General features: G+C 57.0%; 1 protein-coding gene across 3 annotated transcripts in view; it reads right to left on the reverse strand.

Moving 5' to 3' along the window:
• ZBTB16 (zinc finger and BTB domain containing 16) overlaps positions 1–19404 on the reverse strand; it is a 46503-nt gene that overhangs the window by 3319 nt on the left and 23780 nt on the right. For 2 of the 3 annotated variants that reach the window (XM_065651908.1, XM_065651909.1), the window contains exon 4: positions 17016–18130. In XM_065651908.1, the coding sequence (XP_065507980.1) occupies positions 17295–18130 (836 nt within the window). In that variant the 3' untranslated portion in view covers positions 17016–17294. Of the gene's footprint in view, positions 1–1631; positions 1803–14128; positions 14216–17015; positions 18131–19404 lie in introns of those variants that run through there. The other variant, XM_065651910.1, reaches the window with a different exon arrangement.

Consider the following 19404-nt stretch of genomic DNA (forward strand, 5'->3'; position numbering starts at 1 on the left):
ATTCTGGTTCGGCACCGAAGGCGGAATGATTTGAAGGAAAGGTGAGGGCTCCAGCTACTTATTTATTACAGCCGCGAAGGCAAGGACAATAAAGATAGATTGATCGTCCGAGACTTTGTTCATGAATATTTAAATATTACTGATTTGTCTTGTCACTGTAATTACAATTTCTCTGTGCCGCATATCCTACAAGCACAGTTTATGGTAAAGAATGGCCAACTGTATTTCACTTGTCCTGCTGCAGATGTGCGGAGCTGCCAAGCGTGTAATGTTCCCCGCATTTCATACATTTGCTTCAGCTGTGAAGGCTTAAGTCATCCACAATGACCTACGTTTTTTCATTATCCCCGTGTCAAACTGCACTCGTGCCTGGGCATAAATTGTCCTTCTCGTTATATACTCACATGCCTGTGCTTTCACTTCCTCTTTAAAATGATATTTTACTTTCTCGCCGTGTGCCGTGGCCCCTCGCCCCCTCCCGCGGCTGCTGCCTGGGCGCCGAGGAGGAGGAGGATGCTCGGGGCGCGTTTTGGACCCTCCTCCAAAGGCGAGGCAGGCGGTGCCTGTGGGCAGCTGCATTTCGCCTCCCCATGCCCAATTCCAAATTATTGCCTTGGCTTTCAATCCTGTAGTCAAAGATTTTGCAGCCAGAGGCGGACAGCTTTACATGTGCTCAATTTTTTGGAGAATCCACGTAAACAGGAGCCGGGGCCCTCAGAATGCTCCGGGAAGAGCATGAGCATCCCACTCCCGTGCGGGATGAAACCATCCAGCACGACAGACCCCTCGCAGCACCGACTGTCCCGGGGCTGTTCCAGCTGGGAGCTGCTGAAGCTGCTGAGGTTGGGGTGGGACACGCGGTGCCCGACCCGCAGCCCAGGTCACCGGATTACTGGCCAGGAATAGCCCCGGCGCTCGGCCTTAACGCGCTTATCGCCAGCGCACGGTGCCCACGCCCCACACCGGGACCCCGGCACCACGTGTGTGTCTGGCAGCTGCAGAGGGACCCTCGGGGGTGTCACCTGTGCAGCCGCAGCAGCTGCCTCAATGTCCCCTGTGAGGCCACGTGCGTGCATGATGCTTACTGGGGAGAGGAGGGGGGTGTCCCGACCAGGCATGCGTTTTCCCCCACCAGCAATAAAAGCAGAGGGTTTGCAGCCGGACCTGCGCCACGGGGCTCTCCACGGTCCCTGTGGGGACGGCATGGCCAGGACCTGTCCCCTGGTCCCGCCTGGGGACCTGCCGGGGAGCAGCTGAGGACACAGGTGCTCTGAGGACACGGCCCAGCCCCGCTGTCCCCGCGGCTCTCCCGGCACCCAGCCGCGGCACCGCGGCTCCACGGAGCGCAGGTCGCCCTAATCCCATTAGGGCCGAGCCCCGGCTGATTATGTGCATCTCCCGCCCTGCGCCCGGTGTCATTGCGCAGCCCCTAAGAAGGTCACATGGCACCTTAGACCGGATCAGCTCATTACACGCAGCTTTGGAGGTTTTTTTTTCCATTTCATCTTTTAAATCCAACCAACCTCAGCTGCAGCCGCTTTTGAGGTAATTTCACCTTTCTTTTCCCCCTTTTTTCTTTAGGAACATGGCAGGAGCCCGTCCCAGCCGCCCACCCCACGCGGCGCCCGTACCTGTGTGGGAGCGGAGGTGCCTCTTGAGCGCGGTGTGGCTGGGGAAGGTGCGGTTGCACTCGCTGCAGATGTAGCTGCGCACCCCGGCGTGCACCTCCATGTGCTGCTGCAGGGCGCTCTGCGTCTGGAACCGCTTCCCGCACAGCAGGCAGAACACCGCCATGTCCGTCCCTGTGCCGGGAGAGACACGGTCAGGCACCGCCCGGGACCCGCGGCCCACCGCCCCGCTGGCCGCTCGGGGGGTCTCTGTGCCCACCCAGCACCGGGGATGCTCCTGCAGCAATGGGGACGCGCTGGCTGCGGGCTCGGGGTGCCACCGGTCCCAGCAGCGGAACATCAGCCTTCTTGATCCTGCCATTGGCAGCCCCAGCAGAGAAAGGCCGGAGGAGGGCAGGGGGGCTTTATAGCATTGGTGGCACCTGGCAGCCCCTGCCCCAACGCACGGCAGCTGTGGGGCCATCACCGCATCCCCAGGCACCTGCCAAAGCTGCCGGGCTCAGCCCTCACCATGCACAAGGAGAGGGGACCCCAAAAATCACCCCCACAAAGCCACCCTGGGCATAAAACCATCTGCACCAACACACCAGCAAAAGCAGGAAAAAAACCCAACCCAGATACCGATACAGCGTCAGTACAAATATCAGAGCTCTGCGTTATTAAACAGTTTGTTTTCGTTTACGCACAGCTGATTGTTCAGAACCTGTGAGTCAATGCAAATTGTATTACACGAGGAGATTAAGCAAATAAATGCTCGCTTTTTGGAGACATTAAAATGTGAGGACTATGGAAATAAAATTATCTAGAAAATTGTATTAGCAATTCATTAGCAGCAGCAAGATGTTCAAGGTAACCACCGGGTCTGCGCTGCCTTCAGGGGCAGGGGGGCTGCTAAAACCAGCCCCGGCAGCGTCCCCCTGGCCTGGGGACACGCTGGGTGACACCGCGCTGCCACCCGCCCCGGCGTGGTGGCACAGCACGGCCAGCTCTGCCCTGCGGCTCCGGGGATGCAGGAGCTGCCAGGAGGATGCTCAGTCCCAGCCCTGGCGAGGGACACACTGGGCTGCCCAGAAACACTCCGAAATCTGCAAAAAAACCCCAGTGAAATGGGAATAAAAGCAGCAAGAGCGGCAACCCCACATGGAGCTGCCTTCTTCCCTCCGCAGGGATTTATCCCGGAGGGGCGCAGGCTGGTGCACCCCCCACGCAGCTGCGGACAAAACGTTCCTGAGACAAAAAAAAAAAAGAAAATAAAAAAAAAAATAAAAAGAAGCAGGCATCCCCAAACAGGCCGTGCGAAGCAAATCCCGAGAGGTATGTGGCCCCGCGGCCCTCGGCGGCCCCGGCGCTGACAGCAGGACGGGTCAAAGGTCCGCGGGGCTGAGCCCCGGTGCCGCGGCCAGCTGCGGAGCGGGGGCCCCGGCCGGCGGGACGCCGGCCCCGATAAATCTGCCGCCAGCAGCCCCCGCTGGGGCTGGGGACAATGGGCTCCCGCGGGGGCGGAGGGCAGGACAATGCCGCCGGCCCGGCGCGCGGGGCCGTAACAAATCCTCCCTGGCACCGTAGGGCCCTCATTTGTGAAACTAATTGGCCCCCGCTTGAAAAAAAAAAAAAAAACCCTAAAAAAAACGGGCCGGCTCTGGCAGCCGCAGTGATGGGGATGAGCTGCCTCGTGCGCACAGGGGATGCGCTGCGGTAGCCAGGGATGCTGCTGGTCCCCGGCGCTGGGCATCCCCCAGGTGCTGCTTGCCAGGACCTGCCAAAGGCATTTTAATTTTTATTTTTTTAGGTAATACATTAGCAAATCAATAGACATCCCAAAGGGGGAGGCCAATGTGCACCAGCATACTCGCAGAGGCCTCTGGCTCCAACCGCCCTCCAAGAGCATCCGCGGGGCGCGATGGCTGATGCCAGCCGGGCGCGGAGGATGCAGGAGGTGGCCCTGCATCCAGGCACCGAGGCCCGCAGCGGGACGCGGAGTATCGAGCGCATCCCCGTTCTCCCACCCCAAGCTGCCCCTCAGCCATCGGAAGAAAAATCAGCCCCACTACAGAAACGCTGCCGCTCCAAACTGGCGAGAGACGGATTTATTCATTTCCCTGATGTTTTAATGGTTTCTCCCCTTTTTTTGCGGGAAGATGATTACAAATTAAGCAGCATTTAAATGCTTTTTACTGTCAACAATTAAAAGGGGCGAAGGCGGGCGAGCAATTCATTCCCCGGGAAACGCGGCGGCTCTCGGCGGGCGCCGCCGGCCCTTCCCTCTACTGTACGCCGTACAATGGCCCCGAGCGCACCATTAATTTTGCAGGACGTTCAAAAGCAAATTAAAATATAAAAAGCCCCCGGGCACAAAGATAGATACCGAGGGAGGGGGCAGCGTAGGTCAAGCTTGCGGAATTAAAATCTTAGCAACCGGGGAGGTTTAAGCGCAGCCCCAGCATGTTGTGTTCGTCCCCCAGCCCCGGTTTGGCGCAGCTCTGCCAGACCCGGCGCCGTTTGCCGGCAGCCGTGAGCTGTTCCCGGGGCGGCTCCAGGCTGGGTTTGGATGCTGTTTGTTTGGGAGGCAGCTCTCACTAGCAGGTGGTCTGACAGCTGGGTGCAGGGGATGGATGCTCGTTCCAGGGAGAACCAACCCTGCGGTGCCGCCCGGAGATGCGCAGCCCGGCCCGCGCTCAAATAACCGCGATGGCCGGGGGTGCGAAGAGCGGCACGATGCGACACGCGACATTCGGGGGCTTTTCCGCCCCCTCCATCGCAGTGAGGGATGCAGCGGGCGAGGGATGCAGCGGGCATCCCGGCATCGAGCGCGGCACCGTCTCCCGCCTGCGGCCTCCGCGAGAGGAGGAACAAAACCCGAAAACCCGTGTGGCGAGGGGAGCGAGCTGCCGTGGGTCTCCCCGTACGCCCGGAGGGCTTCAGCCCGGTTTAGGATGCGGGAGGTGTGCCGGCGGGAGAAAGGCGACACGTCCCCTTTAAAAGGAAATATAATTTACAGTGTGCAGCCAGGCGGCCCATAGTTTCAATCTCGTTTACTATAGAGAAAACTCTGCTAGCTGTTCTCTATCCCACAAATCCGATTTAATCAGACAAGCCAGCCAGCGTGGCTTGAAGTAAAAACGGATAATTAGTAAACAGAGAGCTACTTCAGTGCTTCATTGGCATTCGAGCCGGGCTAGTGTGTCGCATTTAAAATGCAGTCTGATGAAGTTTACAAAATCAAACCATTTGTTACTCCTATTGAAGAGGCTTCAGGCCACTTGCAATTAAATTGGAATTAGTGCTCAGAATGAGATACAGCAAATTCATACTAAAAAGGGATCTGACTTTCAGACATTTGACTTCAAGTTTTTCCCCCCGTGCGTGTGCACACGCGCTGGGTGATCCCACTGGCCCCACGGCAGCACCACGACGCCGGTGGGTGGAGGTGACCGGGGGACCAGGGATGCTCCGGCAGCCAGGGACCGCTGGGGCCCCCTCACACCCACCCTGACACCCCAAACCCTCCACCTGTGTCCTCCAAATCTGGGACCTTCAACAAGACTCGCTCCTCCTCCCATCTTCACATTGGATGTCATCTCCTGCGTGCCGCGCGTGCCAAAGCCGCATAGCGCCGAGTGGGTGGGACAGTGGCACCCGTCACCGTGCCGGCTGCTGGGCTGGAGCCCGACAGCCCCCACAACCTTCGTGGTTAAGCAGAGAGACAGGCAAAAAACCCCCGGTGGATAAACACACGAGATGCGCGCGTTTTGTGCAAGTCACCAAATCACGCTGGTTTCCAAGGCGGCATCCGCGCTAATTAACAGCTTTATAGAAGGCAACCTCTCCCCAAGAGGGCATTTGTTTGATTATTATTATTATTTACTTGGAGATGGCGCAGCTTTCTTCCCAACTTTAACCGATCATGGAAAATTAATTCTTAAAAAGCAGCCAGCACCGCCCGCTCTCGTGCGGCTGGTTTTCCTGCGGGGGGGTGGGATGCACCACTCACCTCTTTACCAACGCCTGGAAAACCTCAGGTGTTTCAGAGCAGACCACGCAACATCCACCTTGCAAGCAGAGGGTATTGAAAAACCCACCCCAAAGCTAAATCCTTTGTTTTTCGCCTCGCAGCGATGCGATGCCCTGCCCGCTGCAAGCCTGTGTGCCCCAGCCCCGGGGACGCGCCGGGAGGGTGCCCGCGATGCGGGTGCCCGGGATGCGGGTGCCCACAGCACCCCCACCGGGGCTGGTTTATTCTGGGGGCCACCTGGAGGAGGGGGACACCGTGGCCCCATGGCCTGGGACGGGCGCATCCCCTCCTGCCTCCTTTTGGGGGGCCCTGTGGTCCCCCCACGGCATCTTCCCCTTCCCCACCACCCGCATCTCCACCACCGTCACCACCACTATCATCGCCTCCCTTCATTGCGCTTTTCTGCGATTGCTCAGGCGAGAACGATTACGAGGGAGCGCGAGCGGGGAGGGAAGGAGCCCAGCGACTATTAGCGGCAGCGGCTTTATGGCAACAGGCACACAACTCATTCGTTTCATGTTTCGCGGAATATAAAAGCGCCGAAACATTTTAATTTTAAATTCTTATCATTGAATTTACTGCTTTTCTCTCGCAATGATTTGTGTTGCTTTTTAATTTTTACAGTCTCTACAGAAGCCAGATGCTACTGCCTAGGGCCAAAATAATAAAAACCCGCCGCAGTCGCGAGTTACAGAACAAAAAGGAAACGCGTGGCTGACAGAAGTTAATATCTCAATTTAACAGTGCTGCTCCGCTAATGATCCTTTGATATGTGTTTATTTAGAAAGGTCTGATCTTGACCTTGAAAGCAAACTAAACTGCAAAGTCTTTATGAAGGGAGAGAAAGGCTTTATTTATAGACGGGCTTTGCGTCAATCAGGGCGGCAGCCGGACCTGCGCGGGGCCAATGCTGCCCGGCAGCGCCAAACGGGGCGGCCGGCGCCTGATCCCAACGCCTTTCTATTGCACTATCTACCAAAATGCATCGATATATATTAAAAACGTTCAGGCGGTCAAAAATGCAGCACATCAACAGAGACAACCTCCCCTTTTCAGCAGCCACCGGGCAAAGAGCCCCAGATCCCTGCAGGGACGGACGGCAGAGCTGCCCTCTCTCCAGGCAAAACGAGCGTCGCTTGACCAAAGTGCGTTAACCCGGTATCTGGGTATCTTTGTGCAGCATCCCCCCTCGGTGCCGCCTTCCCTGAGCCTGGCCCAGCACCCTCCATCCTGCAGAACCCCAGGTCCATCCTGCAGAACCCCAGGTCCATCCTGGGCCCATCTCTGCCCCTCCCAAGGACAAGCAGAGGCAAACTGCAGCGGTGTTTCTGGCCACTGCATCCACAGTGAAGCTGTCAGCCACTTGCTTACTCGTCGTCACCATAACGGCTTCCCCGAGTTCCTCTTCCCGATCAGAATTTGGAGTGAAACCAGCTGAAAAAATAATTTGACTTTCTGTTGAAAACCTGACATATTTTTTCCCATAGCTTTCACAGTGATGGTTAAACTAATGTGTTAGAAACTGCTCCATCATTAAACACAGAGTTTGAGCGAGGAGACAAAGCCCTCACCAGTGTTTCTGGTCCACCAAGAGCTGCCTCCCGTGTCTTTTTCCCCAATCTCCCCCATGAGTGTTTTCCTACTGACACATGGTGAGCACAGGCTTTTTCCTGCCAGGAGGGTTCTAAGGGGCAGCAGACGATGTCCCTGGCCAGCTGCATCATGTCCTGCCCTCCTACAGGGCTGCAGCATCTCACCCCACGGGAGACTACCATCACCATCATAACCACCACCAGCAGCAGCATCACCACCACCATCGTCATCACTACTGCCATCGTCATCATCACTACTGCCATCATCATGACTGCCATCATCGTTATGACCACTGCCATCATCATCATCACTGCCATCGTTATCGTCTTCACTGCCATCGTCATCACCACCATCATTGTCATCACCACCATCATCATCTTCACCACCACCATTGTCATCGCCGCCATTGTCCCGCCCGGCACAGCGCGGCGCCCACCCATCGCCCACCCTCTGGGGTTTCGCCACCCAGGCTGGCACCGCTCTGCCACCCCCCGGCCCACAGGGACACCGGGGAGCCCCGATCACATCCTGGCCGGTGACGCGGCTCTTGGGGGGGCAATGGGCCACCCCCGGCCGAGCACGGCCAGTGGAGCCACCGGCTGCCGCGGGGCACAAAGCCGGGATTCCTGGCGTCCGCTTATTATTCCTGCACCCCCGTCATTTAAAAAAAAAAAAAAAAAAAAAGAGATGAAAAGGCCTCTCGGTAAACCCTGGGAGATGTAAAACGGTACCGAGAGCCTCTCCCCAGTTTTGTGGTGGTTTTTTTTTTTTTTTTTTTTTGTAAAGCGGGGAAATGCGGATCCCGGGGGACAAAAGTAACTGCTAAGGTAAGTTAAACCTTGTCCAGATGAACTTTCCTGCTACTTTTAATTAAAAGTTCTTTGGAATTAAAAAGGACACTATTCAGGAAAGGCTGAAAAAAAAAATTCATTGACACCAGCCCGCCCCCCTCCCCTTTTTCCCAAGGAAAAGAAAAAGCTGTTTTTGTGTGTCTGCTCACCCAGCCCGCACTGTACAAAAGGAAGCGGATTTGCAGCAAGACACATGAGATGACCCCCTGACCCCGAGCCGCTGAAAAGTCCTCAATGGCATAAATACCAGATAATCAATCACATACCAGGAGGGCCGGTCCCCCTGCCCTCGGCCCCGCCGCCGGGTTTATGAGCGATGCACTGTAAACGGACACCGGCTCGGGCGGGAGGCCCCTCGGCATTCCTGGCCGGGCCCGGCACCCTCTGCCCGTTTTGCCCGCGTTTCACCCATTTTACTGAGCCCTGGCTGGCACCGAGCATCCCCGGCTCCCCCGAGAGCCGAACCACGAGCAGAGGGGATGAGTGGCATGTCTGCTCCAGGACGATGGCCGAGCATCCTCCGGCACAAACTGCGGAGAAACCAGCCCAACCGACACAAATCTTGGCTTTTTTGGGGGCACCGCTCGCTTTTGGAAGCCTCGGCGGGTTTCAGCAGTGACAGCCCAACACTGGTTTCCCTTACGGGTGCTCTGACCGGCCCAGACGTGTAATGGAATGGTTTTCCTTAAGCAGAGGAGTGTGGCCAGGTCCCCTGTGCTCCGGGGGCAACAATGGACGTTAAAGCTTTCAAGGGAGGGAGGAAAAAAAAAATTGCTGAGATACTGCACTGGTTCAGTTAAATGGGGAGCCACTCGGTAACTAAATTTGATAATGCTTTTGTCCATGGGTCAGAGGTTAAATATGTTCACACTAATCCCCTTCATCTAGAATTAAAGGACAAGAAAGATTTCTCCGTAGCTTAGCGAGAGGGCTTTTCTCATCGCGCTTTAAATAGTATTTGCACAGGAAAATTACAGGCTGGCCATTGGCCGCGGGTTTCGGGCGCGCCGCTTGCCCACGTTTCCATCTCCCGGCTTGTTTTGGGCGAATCCACCTGCCGGCGCGAAGCCCGACCCGGCCGCGTCCCCGCGGTCCCAGCTCGGAGCGCGGGGGTTTCGCTGCCGATCGCGGGGAGGGCGCAGGAGCCGCGGGGGAGCCAGGAGATTCCCGGCCCCAGGAATGCGCCGGGACTCAGATTTCAAGCGCTGTCACAGGACATTACGGTCAGACAAAGGGGCTCTGTGCTGCGCCCCCCGGACCCGCCGCCCCAAGATCTCGCACGTGCTCGCCCTTCCCTCCGCTCGCACCCTTTTCTGTCCTTTTTGCAAAGAAACTCGGCCGCGAGGGTACTGAAAAACCTCAAGCTCTGCATGTGGATGCACTCGGGTTGTGCCGTTTCATCCTTCCGTGGCTCATCATTTTCCTTTCATTCTGCCCAGCCGAGGGCTGAAGTGAGCGAGTCCTGCTCCCTGTCGAGCTGCCAAAACTAAGCACGAGGTATTTTTTCCAAGATTCTTCTAAATAAATTTACAGGCGATGCTGCACAAAAGATGCCGCACCCGTGCACGGCGCGTTTGGCTCCAGTCGGATGCCTGTACCCAGAAACGTCACAGCAGCCACCAAAGCATCTTCGCCATCAGCATTTCACATTTCCAGTCACATCCTCTACAGGAACCATGACCCTGGTCCCTGAACCAAAGCCCGTCTCAGCCCCACATCTGCTGCTTTTCCATATCTGAGCATCCAAAATCCAGGCTCACATCAACAGCAAACCTGCACAGCATGGTCCGGGCATCACCGCACAGCATCGCCGCGCTCCCTCCCCCAGCCGGGGCCACGGAACGCAGCGAGCGCGGGAGGGATAATTACCTCTAAGCGTACTTAATACCACAGCGCATTATCTCCAGCTATGGAGAAAACCGCGATCCAGCCGCATTTCCCCCAGACGCCCCATTGAGCTGCTCTGGGAAACCTCTCTAGAGTCCCATGAAACGGTCACAGAAGGTCCTGGGCAGCCTGGGACGACATCAGTTCGGTTTCAGTGCAGGGTCAGGAACCGCAGCTCCTGAACCCAAATCGCCTGTGGATGGTGGTTCAGGGCGATGCCACCACCGAGCATCCCGGTGGAGAGCCGGCACGGCCACGGCTCCACGCTTAGCGTTCCGCAAACAGAATTTATGCCTCAACATAATTCACGGCTCCTGTCACCAAACTCACACCATACATCTCACTTGCTGGAAATCCTTAATTTCCAACACCAAGAAAAACAACCAGTGCAATGCACGTCCATAGTGTCGCTGATGGTTTTTAGGCAAGCACCATTTTGCGGCAGAGAAAGCAAAGCAAAAGGAAGATGACAAATATTTAACGAAACGTGGTGAAAGCCCCACAAAGCCGGAGAGGGCGGCTGAGCTTCCCGAGTGGCTGCGGGGTGATACGTCCCTGGCACCCCGCATGGGGACGTCCCCCGTACCAGCACCTCCCCGCTGGGCCCCGCGCCCCGGTTCTCTCCCTTTGTACCTCCGCTTATACCGCACGACTGTTTTGAATCTCTAAAATAATGTGACAAGTTAATGATGGCACAATTATCTAAATGTTTAACAGACATGTTATCTAAGTGAATCGGATTGAGATTCCATCCCGCTGACAATAAACATCAATGGGAGAGCAGAAAGTGATAGGCAAATTATCGCCAACCCTGCAATTTCAATGCTATTAAATTTGGAGGAATAACAGCCCTGAGGCCTGTAAACTCTGAATAAAATAGACCCTTGTGTTTGGCCAACTATTAAATCAAAACGCTACCAACATCCCAGCAAAAAAAAAAGGAAAAAAAAAAAAAGGAGGGGGAAGATTTATAGCTTTTCAATTTTCTGTTACATGTTGCTTTTATTGACTCCTTTCTGCACCCCAGTGCTGTCACCAACAGCAGGGGATGCGAGGGATGTGGGCGGGGACGCGAGGGATGCGGGCGGGGATGCGGGCGGGGATGCGAGGGATGCGGGCGGGGATGCGGGCGGGGACGCAGGCGGGGATGCGGGCGGGGACGCAGGCGGGGATGCGGGCGGGGATGCGGGCGGGGATGCGGGCGGGGACGCGGGCGGGGACGCGAGGGATGCGGGCGGGGACGCGGGAGGGGATGCGAGGGATGCGGGCGGGGACGCGAGGGATGCGGGCGGGGACGCGGGCGGGGGAAGGTGAAGGCTCCCACGCATCCTTGTGGAGCAGGAGGGGTCAGGCCGACCCCACAAATCAAGAAGCGAACGACCCGCTGAAGCAAACATCATCTCACCGCGCGTCGAGCACGCCGGCGTGCGATCGGGGCAGCAGCGAGCCCGAGCTGCGCCCGTTAATTGCCCTGGCAGCCGGGAGGGAACTCGAGCCGAGTCACCTCTGATATTTATAAACCTGGCGGCGAGCCCACACCCTGTTAGCACCGCCAGCAGCATCCCGGCCCCCCCAGCGCTCGCTGGGGTACACAGGCTGTTCTGCTCGACGCATTTCAGTTTTTCGTCTACATTTTGGGAGGAGGGTAAGGAATTTTCCAGGCTCTGCCCCCGGTGTGGCACCGAGGTCGCACTGCTGGAAGATGAACCAGGACAGTTGCTGCTTTTCCTCTGGCTGGGGCCAGCGGGGACCCGAGAGGGCGGCTCGGTCCGCAGCGCCCGGGCTGGACACAGCACACAGCTCTGCACTTACACCCAGAAACCACCTTGTCTTTATTTAGTATTAATTTTTACCTTGCAGCAGAAAGCAGGCGCAGGTGCCCTGCCGTAGGAGATGGGCAGTTTTGGTGCAGCACCGGGCCGGCTGCATGTTGCGCATGGTCGTTTGGAGGAATAGAGAGGGCACTGGAAAAAAATAAGTGAGATAAAGGGTCCTCCCCTAAAGCCCCTGGTTTTGAGCAAAGCAGGGACATCTGGTCAGCCTGTACCGTGTACACCCTGCTCAGCTTTTGATGCCATCCTCGAAGGCATCTACCTGCCAAAAAAGGCTATTTATCTCTGGAAGGCTGGAAGATCTTTTACCAGCCGACCTGCCGCTAAGGGCGAAGGGAGGACGCCCGACAACAAATCCTTTCTGGGAGATGCCGTTATTTGGGAAGGGGGTTAATTATAGCAACGGCCGTGGGGGAGGCGACGCTCCCTGTGCCAGGACGGGCTCTGCCCCCGCGAGAGGAAGCAATTTATTTCGGCCGCCCCCCTCTGCTGTGTCACCCGTGTTTACAGCCCGAGGGGCGATGACGAACCCGCGCGGGTTGGTTGTCCCCGCGCTCCTGTCGCCCTTTGAGCTCTGGCACGGCCCAACCCCCCGGTTTCAGCAACCAAAGGGGCTTTAATCCACGCAGAAGCCTCAAGGTCGGCAGCAAAACTCAGGGAGCTGCTCTGCTCGGTGTCTGCGGGATGTTTTAGGGCACGGGCAACGTGAAATAGCTGCTCAACAGCATCCGCTCCCCATGTCACACCAGGGTCACGGGGCACCGCGGGGACCTGGGGTCCCACCCCCCTAGGATGCCGATCAGACTCGGCCCCTTTGCTTTGCCCCGGGAGCCTTTTCCTCCACCTCCAGCACACGCCGTTTTTAAGAACACCCTGCTTCGTTCAGCCCGGCCGTACAGCGCTGCAGGAGGAGGGCAATTACTTCAGGATTTATGAGCTGGTGCTGGGCCAGCTCCCGGCTCGGGTGACACCGGAGCCATTCCCGCCGGTGACACAGCACTTTGCGTCGCCACCGCGCCCCAAACCCGCCGTGGCACCGGCCAGCTCCCCGCGCCGGCCCAGCGCCCGGGCACACGCTGCCTGTTTGTGGCATTTACCGGGGTTTTCAGCGCTGAAAGACGAGCTTGTGCTGGGTGACAGGGCTCCCAATATAGCGCGGGGAGGAGCGGGCGCTTGGCCCCGCTCCAGCCTGGCTTTTGGGATTTCAGAGGCTCCACCTGCCCGGCCACAGCTCCCCTGTGCCCGTGGCCAGCCCTTCCCAGTAAGGTGGCTTTTGCAAGAGGCATAAAGAGCCGCTTGTGCTGCCCACACCGAGGGGCTGGGAGCACAAGAACAGAAGCCAAGTGCCCAGAGCCGTTTGGAAAGGGCCGGTGTTTTGCTCGCAGAGGGAACAAATCACTGAACGTTTGCTGCGCCACTGTTTCCCACGCGCATACGTTAATGCTGAGCAATAAATGCAACAGTGCTGTGCAAACTGGTGCCTCGTACCCGTGTTTGAGGGGAAGAGGAGCTGGGGCTGCCTCCCTCCTGCAAAGCTCAGACGCCAAGACATGGAATTAATGGCCTGAGCTGCAGAGCCAGGGAAGGCTCGGCCACAGCAACCGCTCTGCTCGGGTTTATAAACCCACATGAGCACAGGGGAAAGGGGGTTTTTGTGCATAGGTGGGTCCAGCCCTCCCCAAAGCCCCATCCTTGGGTCCCGGATCCCTGAGCATCCTTCCCGATGAGTGGCTGCACAGTGCGACATCCAGCAGACACCGGCACCCGCACACACCTTGCGGCAGCACGATGGAACCCCCGAGCTCGGGCGCAATGCAATGATCCCCAAAAATGCTTCAAAAATGGGAACGCAACTGTCAGCACCAGCTGGGACCTGCAAATGATTTGTAACTCATCACCTGCAGGCTCCCGAGCACCCAAAACCCTCCTGGTAGGGTATTTATCTGTGGGGAAGCTGCTCTCGAACCTGAAATGGTGGCCATGCTGGTCAAATTTCGGTGTGCATGGCTTGAGAAACCCAAGGGTGACCAACGATGCTCAGGTTGTGCTCCTCCTCCCACAAACGTCAGCTCAGCAAAACCAGAGTGGAGTAAGTCAGCAGCAAACACCGCACGCAAACTTCAACCCGAGTACAAAACCATCTCCAGCTAAGAGTTCAGCAGAAAACGCAGCCAACTTACTTGAAGCAAACCAAAGTCAAGAAAGGGACCTGTGCAGCCAGAAGTGGGAACCGCAGAGTGTTAATCTCTCCTTTGGGCAAAAGGTTACAAAGGCAGCCTAAGTGTTAAACCTGTGCCTAAGCGAGGGACGGAAAGGGCCACGTACCGGTGTGCGTCTGCCTGTGCGTCTCCAGGGCGTCCTCCTTGGAGAACTGGGCGCCGCACTGATCGCAGACCAGGGCCTTGGCGCCCGCTGGGGAGAGAAACGGGACAGGGTTAGTGCGGGGACGCCCAAACCGCCCCAGCCCCGCGATGGGGGTGCGTGCCGAACATCGCCCCGCCACAAAACCAGCGCCTGGCTTCACCCCCACTCCCATCCCAGCACAACGCACAGTGAAGGGTTTCTCGCCAGAATAAATTAATTGGTTTTTTTAATCACTAAACATCAATGCGTTTCATTAGCGCTGTAACCGAGCTGACCGTCATTGGTTTCCTGCCCCTTCCCATCACCGGCACCCGAGGACGCACGTGGGCTGGAACGCTGCGGCCGAGCAAGGAGCTCGCGGAGAGGGGCAGGATGGGGAGAATTCTCAGAAAATCACTATCAGCGTGTACCGGGTGAGGAGAGCACAGCAGCAGATAAGAACCTGCCAGATAACGGGAGATCAGCGATACACGTGCATCCGAAGCTGCCCATTGCCGGGTGCAGGCAGCATCCCCGTCCCCCCGAGCGCCCTGTCCGCAGCACCAGGAGATGTGGAGAGGGCTTCACCCAAAAGGTGACAAGGATGCATTAAAAAGAGAATTCCTTTGCCTTTAAATTGTCTCGGTAACGGCTGGCTCGCAGGCAGAAATATTTGGCAGCGGCGAAATTAAAAGTGATAAATTTTCTCGCCAAGCGCTGATCGATAATAGAGGTCTCATCTGTTAATCAATACGACAGTCTGCCTGTTTACTGTGCATATGTTGTTCTCCGCCGCCCTCGCCGCGACGTCAAGTTTGCATTCGAAACAGCCCGGGTGCGCGCGGGCCACGCGGCCGCTCGCCAAGGGAGAAATGCGAAAAAAAGGGAAAAAGAGGGCTCGGCGAGGAGAGGCCGAGGCGGCCGGCGTCTGCCCGGGGGGGACAGAAAAATTCCTGGCGAGGGGAAAATAAACAGGGCGATGGGCGGGAGGAGCCGGGCGCTTACATAAGGAAGCACAGCGTGTACCAAAACAGCGGCCCCAAAAAAAGCCGGAGCTGTCAGAACAATGAGTACAGACGCGGGGCATTTTACAGCAGGCGCTGCCGTACAGTTTTATTTACAGTACCTCTTATCAGCGCGGGAACAGCACGCCGCCTGCCAATTTCCAAAGGCCAGGACTCGGTGTTCTTTCCCTCAAGTAGATGTGTACTCCAGGCAGGGGAATTTTTTTCTTTTTTTTTTTTTTTTTTCTCTCATCAGCAAAACAAAACCTGATCCAGTGCCAGGATTCCTGCAATGTACACACGCTCGCAGAGCGGGGAGGGAGAGGAGGGAGGGCGGCGATTGCATATGTAAATAGTTCAAGGTTAATTTTACTATGTGAGTCACCGGGAAAAATGTCATCCAACATCTGAGCTTATTATAACAGGGCTCAGAAAAAACCAGCGTGGCTCGGTGTTTGTTATTAAAGGGAGCAGGGCACACTGGAAAGCGGCACATCCACAGCCCGTGTCAGGGCTCTCAGCTCTTCCTCTCACTCATTTTCCGTGCTTTAACCGACACCCACGGACACGATCGGCCTCTCCGAACGCACACCCGAGCTCCGGGATGGTATTTTTAGCAAGCGCTTCATGTTGCCCGCAGTACACAGATACCTCGGGACGATCTCCCCGACGGCCGGGACTCCGCGTGCTGCCAAGGGGCGGCCGCACTTCAGCACGAGCTTCGCGGTTGGCACTGGTTTCCCCGCCGCACATTTATATCCGTGCGAGCAAATTTATAGCTCCTGCCTCAGAAAGGTCCCTGCAAGCGAGCGGACGAGGAGCCAACGCTTTTTCCATCCGTTGCTTTCTGCACAGTCACAGCCACCCCGGCCCCCCCGCCACAAGGTCAGCGTGGTAACAAGGGGCTTGGCTTATTTAATTCCCAAAAGCAAGGACTCAGCCCCACACTGCGGGGTTTAAAGCAGCTCTTGGCAATGGGAAGTTCCAGAGGGTGACAGCGAGCATCCCTGGTACCAGCCCCATGAGCATCCCTGGTACTGTCCCTGGTACCAGCCCCATGAGCATCCCTGGTACCGTCCCTGGTACCAGCCCCATAAGCTCAGCTTTCCGGGCACAGGCAGGGCTGCCCAAAGCGAGGCTCAGCTGGGCGGGTGTCAACACAGAGCCGGTCGAGTTTTAGCTGCCCTCTCCCCAATGGTACCTCCCAGCGCCCATTCACTTTAATTACTTTATTGGGGACGAGAAACAGCCTCTCCAGTTTTAGCACTTCGCATAGTAGGAAGCAGTAAAACGTCCCGAACCATCCTTCACCGGCCTGCGCTGCCTGCATCCCCCTGTCCACCAGTGTCACCATCTCCCACCCACCATCGTCCCACAGACCGACGACTGTCACAGGGGTGAGAGGCTGTGGGGAGGGGGCTCTGAAAACACCAACTGTAGCCCAGGAAGAAACAAGACAAAAGGAAAAAAAAGGAGCCAGGAGCATCCTCTGGAGGAGGAGGAGGGTGGGGAAAGGAGGAGGAAGATGGGAAATGGGTGATTTCCCGTGGCCGGACGGGCTGGCGGCAGCAACACCCCAATTTTGGCACAATGGCCCCACCAGTACCAGGCAACATCTATTCCCCAGCACAGGCGATTAACAAAAATTTGGGATTATATATCCCTAACAGGCTGTAGCTCATGAGAAGGTAGAGAGAGGGGAGGGGAAATATGGACTAAAAAAAAATTGCCAAGTAAATTTATGCACTGTTGTCGCTTTACTACCTAATTAATTCAGTAATTTCAAAAACAATTTTATTTATGTTCCATTTACCACATCAAAAGTACAAAGAAAAAAAGCACCAAACCACAGTGATGCTAAAATAATACCTCAAGGCATCTATTTTTAATCAGCAAAAAAAAAAAAAGGAAAAAAAAAAGAGCCAGCCCCGGTTTCTATACAATCTCTGCCGGGCAGACCACCAACTCGGGAGAGCGAAGCAGCCGAGCCCTCCGCGAGTGCCTTCCTGGCTGCCGAAAACAGAGCTTGTCAAAAAAAACCCAAATCCATAATGGCCTGAGGCTCCTCTCCAATCTATTTTCTGCTCAGCTGGTTTTAAATGAAGTTATTATGAGTCATTAAAACACCCGCAAGCCTGTGGAAGTCAGCCAATTACAATTTTAAATTTAGCCTGTTCTCTACCCCATTCTCTTGTTTTCTTCTTTTTGCCCACATCAAGCTGCTTTTTGATTTTTATTATTGCCGTTATTATTATTATTGCTATTTCCCTTCTCCCCTGCTTCACCCGAGTGGAAGAGACAGTCGTGAAAATCTCTGCGCTAAAAAAACACATCGCAGAGACCCAAGAAGGGTGGAAAAAAGCCGGAGCTGCAGAGCTTGGGTTGAGGGAGGCAAACGCCTTTGCCTCCTTCCTGCCCAAAGTGCCACCAAAAGGCAACAACCGAACATAAGATAAAAAGGTTAAGGGGGGACTGCGGAGCCTCCTCCCCACCTGGAGAAGGGACGGGGGGACCGGGGGGCTTTGGGGTGACGCGGCCGAGCACACGAGCATCATCTCGGCATCAGGGGCAGATGCTCCGGCTGCATCTCCCAGGCACCTGCAGAGGTTTGGGGCAGGACCAGGAGGGACGGAGCGGGCACCGGGGGGTATTTCCGCATTGAAAAAACATAAAACAGCGTGGATTTTTAGCTGGGGAGCAGGAAAGGGCAGGTTCTGCAATAATGCCCCCGCCGCGCAGGTGCTGGTCCCTCGGCAGCGCCCAGCGCAGCCCCGCGCGCTCTGCACAGCCCGTAAAACTCCGAGCAGCCTCCAGACACTCCCGCAATCGTCCTCCATCAAAACACTTTGTCTTGCATACAGAGATGCGGCGGGGCGCCGCGCGGAATACCAAATCAGGCCGTGACGGTGCGGGGAGGCGGCTCCTTGGCAACCGGGGGGGCTCGCAGCCGCCGCGCGACAGGAAACAAAATCTGTCAAGCCTGTTGGGCAAATGATAAACATTAGCAGCATTAAAAAAACCCACAAAAGCCGTGCAAATGGCTGGCGAGCGCGCGGGGAGGGGGTGGCAGGGATGGGGGGGCTGCGGCCCCGTTCCCCCCCGCCCAGGAGAGGGGGGTCCCAGCGGCAGCACCTCGGGGGAAGTTTGGGAAGTTTCCCCCAGCAGCACACGCGGGGGGACGCGATGCCCACGGACGTTTCGGGGTGAGCACCCACAGCGATGCACCTCGGCGCGTGCGGCACAGGGAGCGCGCGGCGCGAGGGGTCCTGGCACCCCCCGCAAAACCAAGGGGCGGCCAAAGGAGGGGAGAGGCGGCGGCGGGTGAAAAATAAACATATTTCATCAGGTAAGGGCGGGGGGAAGCAGCTGGCTCTGCCCCAGCAGCCGGCCCAGGCACCTGGCCAAAACAGGAGCTCACAAGCAAACCATGTTCTTCTGCTCCGAGCTCTCGAGGCAGAGAGGATGGGGAGGGAGGGGGGCTGAGAGAAATGTATTTTTCATCAGCCAGTGTATAATTTATAAACAGCATTAAACAGTTTTTGTTTTCTTTCTTCCTCTCCCCCGTGTGCGCGGCTTGGCCGGCAGTCAAGCCTGCATTAATTTCTGCTGTGGGTACAGTGTGTTCTTGGATGCACATCTGCGGATGATCATAAACGCGGGAACGCTGGCAGAACATCCAGACCTGCCGGCAGGCGCTGACATCACCCGGCACCGGGCGCGGGACGCCGGCCAGCCGGCCGGGGGGGCCGGGACTGCGGGGACCGCGGGGTCTGCGCTGCCCCCCGCGCCGCCCCACCTGCGCCCCACACCCCCCCGGCCCCCCAGCACGTTCCACCCCCGCACCGATGGGACCCTCATCCTTCCAAAGAGGCGGTTTGGTGACCGCCAGCCCAGGTCACGGGCAAGCGTGGCCACCAAAAACCAGCCGTGGCAAAGATGCCCACGTAGGGTGGCACTGGGACCGGTGTCCCCGGTCACATCCATGGCCCTTCTTAACCGTCCACCGAGGAGCTGCGTGTCCCCCCTTGTACCCCCAACAATTCCTCTTTCTGGGACAGGGACAACTCCCTGTACTGTCCTCACAGATTTCTGGGAGCGCATCTGCGGGGCGGCACGTAGGGAACGGCTTTACGTGGCATTAAAGGCTTTATGGCATTTACGCTTTACATCGCAGCGTAAACACGCGGCTGCGTGTTCACCTTGCAGCTGCGAGGCCGAGGGGACACCGCAACCCCCCAGGACCGGGCCCCAGTT

The sequence above is a fragment of the Caloenas nicobarica genome, chromosome 26 (assembly GCF_036013445.1).
Source record: "Caloenas nicobarica isolate bCalNic1 chromosome 26, bCalNic1.hap1, whole genome shotgun sequence".
NCBI classification, from domain to species: Eukaryota; Metazoa; Chordata; class Aves; order Columbiformes; family Columbidae; genus Caloenas; species Caloenas nicobarica.